The sequence below is a fragment of the Oncorhynchus masou genome, chromosome 6 (genome assembly GCF_036934945.1).
Source record: "Oncorhynchus masou masou isolate Uvic2021 chromosome 6, UVic_Omas_1.1, whole genome shotgun sequence".
In the NCBI taxonomy this organism is placed as follows: Eukaryota; Metazoa; Chordata; class Actinopteri; order Salmoniformes; family Salmonidae; genus Oncorhynchus; species Oncorhynchus masou.
Window position 1 is genome coordinate 989826 of NC_088217.1, and position 10851 is coordinate 1000676.

Sequence of the window (10851 nt, forward strand, 5' to 3'; positions counted from 1 at the left end):
CATCTCTCCTAGTTCACCAACACCCACACTCATCTCTCTTAGTTCAACAAAATCCTCACCATCTCTCCTTGTTCGACAACACCCCCAGCATCTCTCCTAGTTCAACAACACCCCCACCACTCTCCTAGTTCAACAACACCCCCACCATCTCGCCTCGATCACCAACACCCCCACCATCTCTCCTAGTTCGACAACACCCCCACCATCTCTCCTAGTTCGACAACACCCCCACCATCTCTACTAGTTCGACAACACCCCCACCATCTCTCCAAGTTCAACAACACCCCCACCATCTCTCCTCGTTCACCAACACCCCCACCATCTCTCCTCGTTCACCAACACCCCCACCATCTCTCGTAGTTCAACAAAATCCTCACCATCTCTCCTTGTTCGACAACACCCCCAACATCTCTCCTAGTTCAACAACAACCCCACCATCTCTCCTAGTTCAACAACAAAACCACCAACACCCCCACCATCTCTCCTAGTTCGACAACACCCCCCCCCCATCTCTCCTAGTTCAACAACACCCTCACCATCTCTCCTAGTTGGACAACACCCCCACCATCTCTCCTAGTTGGACAACACCCCCACCATCTCTCCAAGTTCAACAAAAAAAACACCATCTCTCCAAGTTCAACAACACCCCCAACATCTCTCCTAGTTCAACACACCCCCACCATCTCTCCTAGTTCAACAACACCCCCACCATCTCTCCCCCACCACTCTCCTAGTTCAACAACACCCCCACCATCTCTCCTAGTTCACCAACACCCCCACCATCTCTCCTAGTTCACCAACACCCCCACCATCTCTTCTAGTTCACCAACACCCCCAACATCCCACCTCGATCACCAACACCCCCACCATCTCTCCTAGTTCAACAATACCCTCGCCATCTCTCCGAGTTCGACAACACCCCCAACATCTCCCCTAGTTCAACAACACCCCCACCATCTCTCCTAGTTCAACAACAAAACCAACAACACCCCCACCATCTCTCCTCGTTCAACAACACCCTACCCATCTCTCCTAGTTCACCAACACCCCCACCATCTCTCCTCGTTCAACAACACCCCCACCATCTCTCCTCGTTCATCTCTCCTAGTTCAACACCCCCACCATCTCTCCTCGTTCACCAACACCCCCACCATCTCTCCTCGTTCAACAACACCCCCACCATCTCTCCTAGTTCACCAACACCCCCACCATCTCTCCTAGTTCGACAACACCCCCCCCCATCTCTCCTAGTTCAACAACACCCTCACCATCTCTCCTAGTTGGACAACACCCCCACCATCTCTCCTAGTTGGACAACACCCCCACCATCTCTCCAAGTTCAACAAAACACCATCTCTCCAAGTTCAACAACACCCCCAACATCTCTCCTAGTTCAACACCCCCACCACTCTCCTAGTTCAACAACACCCCCACCATCTCTCCTAGATCACCAACACCCCCACCATCTCTCCTAGTTCACCAACACCCCCACCATCTCTTCTAGTTCACCAACACCCCCAACATCTCACCTCGATCACCAACACACCTACCATCTCTCTTAGTTCAACAATACCCTCGCCATCTCTCCTCGTTCACCGACACCCCCACCATCTCTCCTAGTTCAACACCCCCACCATCTCTCCGAGTTCAACAACAAAAACAACACCCTCACCATCTCTCCTAGTTCAACAACACCCTCACCATCTCTCCTAGTTCAACAACACCCCCACCATCTCTCCTCGTTCAACAACACCCCCTTGTTCAACAACACCCCCACCATCTCTCCTCGATCAACAACACCCCCAACCATCTCTCCTAGTTCAACAACACCCCCACCATCTCTCCTAGTTCAACAACACCCCCACCATCTCTCCTAGTTCAACAACACCCCCACCATCTCTCCGAGTTCAACAACACCCCCACCATCTCTCCTAGTTCAACAACACCCCCACCATCTCTCCTAGTTCACCAACACCCCCACCATCTCTCCTCGTTCACCAACACCCCCACCATCTCTCCTCGTTCACCAACACCCCCACCATCTCTCCTCGTTCACCAACACCCCCACCATCTCTCGTAGTTCAACAAAATCCTCACCATCTCTCCTTGTTCGACAACACCCCCAACATCTCTCCTAGTTCAACAACACCCCCACCATCTCTCCTAGTTCAACAACAAAACCACCAACACCCCCACCATCTCTCCTAGTTCGACAACACCCCCCCATCTCTCCTAGTTCAACAACACCCTCACCATCTCTCCTAGTTGGACAACACCCCCACCATCTCTCCTAGTTGGACAACACCCCCACCATCTCTCCAAGTTCAACAAAAAAAACACCATCTCTCCAAGTTCAACAACACCCCCAAAATCTCCTAGTTCAACACCCCCACCACTCTCCTAGTTCAACAACACCCCCACCATCTCTCCTAGATCACCAACAGCCCCGCCATCTCTGCTAGTTCACCAACACCCCCACCATCTCTTCTAGTTCACCAACACCCCCAACATCCCACCTCGATCACCAACACCCCCACCATCTCTCCTAGTTCACCAACACCCCCACCATCTCTTCTAGTTCACCAACACCCCCAACATCTCACCTCGATCACCAACACACCTACCATCTCTCTTAGTTCAACAATACCCTCGCCATCTCTCCGAGTTCGACAACACCCCCAACATCTCCCCTAGTTCAACAACACCCCCACCATCTCTCCTAGTTCAACAACAAAACCACCAACACCCCCACCATCTCTCCTCGTTCAACAACACCCTACCCATCTCTCCTAGTTCACCAACACCCCCACCATCTCTCCTCGTTCACCAACACCCCCACCATCTCTCCTCGTTCAACAACACCCCCACCATCTCTCCTAGTTGGACAACACCCCCAACATCTCTCCTCGATCAACAACACCCCCACCATCTCTCCTAGTTCACCAACACCCACACTCATCTCTCTTAGTTCAACAAAATCCTCACCATCTCTCCTTGTTCGACAACACCCCCAGCATCTCTCCTAGTTCAACAACACCCCCAACATCTCTCCTAGTTCAACAACAAAACCACCAACACCCCCACCATCTCTCCTAGTTCAACAACACCCTACCCATCTCTCCTAGTTCAACAACACCCCCACCATCTCTCCTAGTTCACCAACACACAAACCATCTCTCCTAGTTCACCAACACACCCACCATCTCTCCTAGGTTCAACAACACCCTCACCATCTCTCCTCGTTCGACAACACCCCCAACATCTCTCCTAGTTCACCACCACACCTACCATCTCTCTTAGTTACAACAATACCCTCACCATCTCTCCACGTTCACCGACACCCCCACCATCTCTCCTAGTTCAACAACACCCCCACCATCTCTCCGAGTTCAACAACACCCTCACCATCTCTCCTAGTTCGACAACACCCCCACCATCTCTCCTAGTTCAACAACACCCCCACCACTCTCCTAGTTCAACAACAACAACACCATCCCTCCTAGTTCACCAACACCCCAACCATCTCTCCTAGTTCACCAACACCCACACCATCTCTCCTAGTTCAACAACACCCCCACCACTCTCCTAGTTCAACAACACCCCCACCATCTCTCCTAGTTCAACAACACCCCCACCATCTCTCCAAGTTCAACAAAAATAACACCATCTCTCCAAGTTCAACAACACCCCCAACATCTATCCTAGTTCAACAACACCCCCACCACTCTCCTAGTTCAACAACACCCTACCCATCTCTCCTCGTTCAACAACACCCCCACCACTCTCCTAGTTCAACAACACCCCCACCATCTCTCCTAGTTCACCAACACCCCCACCATCTCTCCTAGATCACCAACACCCCCACCATCTCTCCTCGTTCAACAACACCCTACCCATCTCTCCTCGTTCAACAACACCCTACCCATCTCTCCTCGTTCAACAACACCCCCACCACTCTCCTAGTTCAACAACACCCCCACCATCTCTCCTAGTTCAACAACAAAACCACCAGCACCCCCACCATCTCTCCTCGTTCAACACCCTACCCATCTCTCCTAGTTCAATACCCTCACCATCTCTTAGTTCACCAATACCCTCACCATCTCTCCTAGTTCACCAACACCCCCACCATCTCTCCTAGTTCGACAACACCCCCACCATCTCTCCTACTTCAACACCCCCACCATCTCTCCTAGTTCGACAACACCCCCACCATCTCTCCTAGTTCGACAACACCCCCACCATCTCTCCTAGTTCGACAACACCCCCACCATCTCTCCTAGTTCGACAACACCCCCACCATCTCTCCTAGTTCGACAACACCCCCACCATCTCTCCTAGTTCGACAACACCCCCACCATCTCTCCTAGTTCGACAACACCCCCACCATCTCTCCTAGTTCGACAACACCCCCACCATCTCTCCTAGTTCGACAACACCCCCACCATCTCTCCTAGTTCGACAACACCCCCACCATCTCTCCTAGTTCGACAACACCCCCACCATCTCTCCTAGTTCGACAACACCCCCACCATCTTTCCTAGTTCGACAACACCCCCACCATCTTTCCTAGTTCGACAACACCCCCACCATCTCTCCTCGTTCGACAACACCCCCACCATCTCTCCTCGTTCGACAACACCCCCAACATCTCTCCTAGTTCGACAACACCCCCAACATCTCTCCTAGTTCGACAACACCCCCACCATCTCTCCTAGTTCAACAAAAAACCAACCATCTCTCCTAGTTCACCAACACCCCCACCATCTCTCTTAGTTCAACAACAAAACCACCAACACCCCCACCATCTCTCCTCGTTCAACACCCCCACCATCTCTCCTAGTTCAACAATACCCCCACCATCTCTCCTAGTTAAACAATACCCTCACCATCTCTCCTAGTTCAACAACAAAACCACCATCTCTCCTCGTTCGACAACACCCCCACCATCTCTCCTAGTTCGACAACACCCCCACCATCTCTCCTAGTTCGATAACACCCCCACCATCTCTCCTAGTTCAACAATACCCCCATCATCTCTCCTAGTTCAACAACACCCCCAACATCTCTCCTAGTTCAACAACACCCCCAACATCTCTCCTAGTTCAACACCCCCACCATCTCTCTTAGTTCAACAACACCCCAACCATCTCTCCTAGTTCGATAACACCCCTAAACTTCTCTCCTAGTTCACCAACACCCTCACCATCTCTCCTAGTTTGATAACACCCCCAACCATCTCTCCTAGTTCACCAACACCCTCACCATCTCTCCTAGTTTGATAACACCCCCAACCATCTCTCCTAGTTCACCAACACCCCCACCATCTCTCCTAGTCCAACAACAAAACCACCAACACCCCCACCATCTCTCCTAGTTCACCAACACCCTCACCATCTCTCCTAGTTCAACAACATCTCTCCTAGTTCGACAACACCCCCACCATCTCTCCTAGTTCACCAACACCCCCACCATCTCTCCTAGTTCGACAACACCCCCACCATCTCTCCTAGTTCGACAACACCCCCACCATCTCTCCTAGTTCGACAACACCCCCACCATCTCTCCTAGTTCGACAACACCCCCACCATCTCTCCTCGTTCGACAACACCCCCACCATCTCTCCTCGTTCGACAACACCCCCAACATCTCTCCTAGTTCGACAACACCCCCAACATCTCTCCTAGTTCGACAACACCCCCAACATCTCTCCTAGTTCGACAACACCCCCAACATCTCTCCTAGTTCGACAACGCCCCCAACACTCTCCTAGTTCAACAACACCCCCACCATCTCTCCAAGTTCAACAACAAAAAACACCATCTCTACAAGTTCAACAACACCCCCAACATCTCTCCAAGTTCAACAACACCCCCACCAGCTCTCCTAGTTCAACAACAAAACCACCAACACCCCCACCATCTCTTCTAGTTCACCAACACCCCCACCATCTCTCTTAGTTCAACAATACCCTCACCATCTCTCCTAGTTCAACAACAAAACCACCAACACCCCCACCATCTCTCCTCGTTCAACAACACCCTACCCATCTCTCCTAGTTCGACAACACCCCCACCATCTCTCCTAATTCGACAACACCCCCACCATCTCTCCTAGTTCAACAAAAAACCAACCATCTCTCCAAGTTCAACAACACCCCCACCATCTCTCCTAGTTCAACAACAAAACCACCAACACCCCCACCATCTCTCCTCATTCAACACCCCCACCATCTCTCCTAGTTCAACAACACCCCCACCATCTCTCCTAGTTCAACAACAAAACCACCATCTCTCCTCGTTCGACAACACCCCCACCATCTCTCTTAGTTCGACAACACCCCCACCATCTCTCCTAGTTCAACAACACCCCCACCATCTCTCCTCGTTCAACAACACCCCCACCATCTCTCCTAGTTCAACAACACCCCCACCATCTCTCCTAGTTCAACAACAAAACCACCATCTCTCCTAGTTCAACAACACCCCCAACATCTCTCCTAGTTCGATAACACCCCTAACCTTCTCTCCTAGTTCAACATCATCTCTCCTAGTTCACCAACACCCCAACCATCTCTCCTAGTTCACCAACACCCCCACCATCTCTCCTAGTCCAACAACACCCCCACCATCTCTCCTAGTTCACCAACACCCTCACCATCTCTCCTAGTTCAACAACATCTCTCCTAGTTCGACAACACCCCCACCATCTCTCCTAGTTCAACAACATCTCTCCTAGTTCACCAACACCCCCACCATCTCTCCTAGTTCACCAACACCCCCACCATCTCTCCTAGTTCAACAACACCCCCACCATCTCTCCTAGTTCAACAACATCTCTCCTAGTTCAACAACATCTCTCCTAGTTCAACAACATCTCTCCTAGTTCAACAACATCTCTCCTAGTTCACCAACACCCCCACCATCTCTCCTAGTTCGACAACACCCCCACCATCTCTCCTAGTTCGACAACACCCCCACCATCTCTCCTAGTTCGACCACACCCCCACCATCTCTCCTAGTTCGACAACACCCCCACCATCTCTCCTAGTTCGACAACACCCCCACCATCTCTCCTAGTTCAACAACATCTCTCCTAGTTCACCAACACCCCCACCATCTCTCCTAGTTCACCAACACCCCCACCATCTCTCCTAGTTCACCAACACCCCCACCATCTCTCCTAGTTCAACAACATCTCTCCTAGTTCGACAACACCCCCACCATCTCTCCTAGTTCGACAACACCCCCACCATCTCTCCTAGTTCGACAACACCCCCACCATCTCTCCTAGTTCGACAACACCCCCACCATCTCTCCTAGTTCGACAACACCCCCACCATCTCTCCTAGTTCGACAACACCCCCACCATCTCTCCTAGTTCGACAACACCCCCACCATCTCTCCTAGTTCAACAACACCCCCACCATCTCTCCTAGTTCAACAACACCCCCACCTTCTCTCCTAGTTCACAGTCTGTTCTGTTTACAAAACTACTCTGTCCTCCAGCACCTCTGCATCAGTTAGGATGACATCACTATATAAGAGAGAGAGAGAAAGCAGCTGCTGCAGTCCTCTACTTTCATCTAGCAACCTGCATCACCAAGCCTGCAGCACACAAACGTTCACACACACACACACCCCTACCTCTCACTCTATCCGCCGTCCAGACGACCACACGCAACATAAGAGCTAAATCACCAATATGCCGGAGGAATCCCGGAAAGAGAAGTAGACAGCACAGGGTTAGAGTTCGGGTAGCAGCAGTGACACAGCATCTCTAACAGAGAGACTGTTCATGAGGATAGACAGACAGCTTCATTGCCCAGAGTCCACCATTCACAGTCAACTACAACATCCGTCTCTGTCGGTCTGTCTGTCAGAAAGACTGACAGAGCACTCAGCCCACCCTGCCTCCTCTCTTTCTCGCTGGCTCTCACTTCCTCTCACTGTTCCACAATTGTATCGTCTCACCCTCTCCTTCATGGTCTGCTGAGCTCCTCTCTCCTCCCTCATCTGCTCTCTGTGTACTGCTGTGAGGCTGAGTGTCCACTGCTGGAGCTGCTACTGTCTGGAGCCAAGTGAGAATCAACAGGGGGGGCTGGGCTGAATGACGGAGCAAGCTGGGCTAAATGACTGGTCAGGCTGGGCTGAATGACGGAACAGGCTGGGCTAAATGACTGGCCGGGCCGAATGACTGGCCGGGCCGGGCCGAATGACTGGCCGGGCCGGGCCGAATGACTGGCCGGGCCGAATGACTGGCCGGGCCAAATGACTGGCCAAGCAGGGCCGAATGACTGGCCGGGCCGGGCCGAATGACTGGCCGGGCCGGGCCGAATGACTGGCCGGGCCGGGCCGAATGACTGGCCGGGCCGGGCGAATGATGACTGGACCGGGCGGGCGAATGACTGGCCGGGCCGGGCGAATGACTGGCCGGGCCGGGCGAATGACTGGCCGGGCCGGGCCCAGGGCCGAATGACTGGCCAAGCGGGCGGGCCGGGCCGAATGACTGGCCGGGCGGGCCGGGCCGAATGACTGGCCGGGCGGGCCGGGCGAATGACTGGCGGGCGAATGACTGGCGGGCGAATGACTGGCCGGGCGGGCCGAATGACTGGCCGGGCCGGGCCGGGCCGAATGACTGGCCGGGCCGGGCCGGGCCGAATGACTGGCCGGGCCGGGCGAATGACTGGCGGGCGAATGACTGGCGGGCGGGCGAATGACTGGCCGGGCGAATGACTGGCCGGGCCGGGCCGAATGACTGGCCGGGCCGGGCCGAATGACTGGCCGGGCCGGGCCGAATGACTGGCCGGGCGGGCCGAATGACTGGCCGGGCCGGGCCGAATGACTGGCCGGGCCGGGCCGAATGACTGGCCGGGCCGGGCCGAATGACTGGCCGGGCCGAATGACTGGCCGGGCCGAATGACATGACTGGCCGGGCCGAATGACATGACGGGCCGGGCCGAATGACATGACGGGCGGGCGAATGACATGACGGGCGGGCGAATGACATGGCCGGGACGGGCGGGCGAATGACTGGCCGGGCGGGCGAATGACTGGCCGGGCCGGGCGAATGACTGGCCGGGCCGGGCGAATGACTGGCCGGGCCGAATGACTGGCCGGGCCGGGCGAATGACTGGCCGGGCGGGCGGGCGAATGACTGGCGGGCGGGCGGGCGAATGACTGGCCGGGCGGGCGAATGACTGGACGGGCGGGCTGAATGACCAGACTGGCGGGCGGGCGACATGGACTGGACCGGGCGGGCGAATGACTGGCGGGACAGGCGGGCTGAATGACTGGCCGGGCGGGCGAATGACTGGCGGGCGAATGACCAGACAGGCCTGGCCGGGCGAATGACATGACTGGACCGGGCTGGGCGAATGACATGACTGGCGGGCCGAATGACATGACTGGCCGGGCGAATGACATGACTGGCCGGGCCGAATGACATGACTGGACCGGGCGAATGACTGGCTGGGCGGGCGGGCGAATGACTGGCTGGGCGGGCGGGCGAATGACCAGACTGGCCGGGCGAATGACTGGCCAGGCGGGCGAATGACTGGCGGGCCGGACCGAATGACTGGACCGGGCGGGCGAATGACTGGCGGGCGAATGACTGACAGGCGGGCGAATGACTGGCCGGGCTGAATGACTGGCGGGCGAATGACTGGCCCGGGCCGGGCCGAATGACTGGCCGGGCCGAATGACTGGCCGGGCCGGGCCGAATGACTGGCCGGGCCGAATGACTGGCCGGGCCGAATGACTGGCCGGGCCGAATGACTGAACAAGCTGGGCTGAATGACTGGGTTTACTGCTAGCTGTGTCCCAGGCCTCTGTTGCAGTGCTGCTTTGGGACCAGCTGAATGACCGGCCAGTCTGAGCTGAATGACCGGCCAGGCTGGGCTGAATGACCAGACAGGCTGGGCTGAATGACCGGCCAGTCTGAGCTGAATGACCGGCCAGTCTGAGCTGAATGACCGGCCAGTCTGAGCTGAATGACCGGCCAGTCTGAGCTGAATGACCAGACAGGCTGGGCTGAATGACCAGACAGGCTGGGCTGAATGACCAGACAGGCTGGGCTGAATGACCAGACAGGCTGGGCTGAATGACCAGACAGGCTGGGCTGAATGACCAGACAGGCTGGGCTGAATGACCAGACAGGCTGGGCTGAATGACCAGACAGGCTGGGCTGAATGACCAGACAGGCTGGGCTGAATGACCAGACAGGCTGGGCTGAATGACCAGACAGGCTGGGCTGAATGACTAGACAGGCTGGGCTGAATTACTGAAGTAATTCTAGCTGTGGCTGGATCACTGGCTAGGTTGGGTGTAATGGCTCCTAGGTGACAGCTCTCTGTCCCTGACCTCTGTTGCCATGCTGCAAGGTCATGGTTGTTTTCCCCAGAAACCCAGCCAGCCTCCAGCCAGGGGAGAGAATAGAGCTAGGACACCGGACCCAGGAGGGGTGGTGCTAGGTCTAGAGCTGGGAATTACCAGGCGTGGTGCTAGGTCTAGGACCCAGCAGGGGTGGTGCTAGGTCTAGAGCTGGGAATTACCAGGCGTGGTGCTAGGTCTAGAGCTGGGAATTACCAGGCGTGGTGCTAGGTCTAGAGCTGGGAATTACCAGGCGTGGTGCTAGGTCTAGAGCTGGGAATTACCAGGCGTGGTGCTAGGTCTAGAGCTGGGAATTACCAGGCGTGGTGCTAGGTCTAGGACCCAGCAGGGGTGGTGCTAGGTCTAGGACCCAGCAGGGGTGGTGCTAGGTCTAGGACCCAGCAGGGGTGGTGCTAGGTCTAGGTCCCAGCAGGGGTGGTGCTAGGTCTAGGACCCAGCAGGGGTGGTGCTAGGTCTAGGA

The 10851-nt window shown here is 55.4% G+C and overlaps 1 protein-coding gene across 1 annotated transcript; it reads right to left on the reverse strand.

The window, feature by feature from the left end:
- Positions 1-8139: 8139 nt before the first annotated feature.
- Positions 8140-9447, reverse strand: LOC135541146 (uncharacterized). Its single transcript, XM_064967258.1, has one exon. It carries the CDS (start codon positions 9445-9447, stop codon positions 8140-8142), a length of 1308 nt encoding a protein of 435 aa, XP_064823330.1.
- Positions 9448-10851: the final 1404 nt, after the last annotated feature.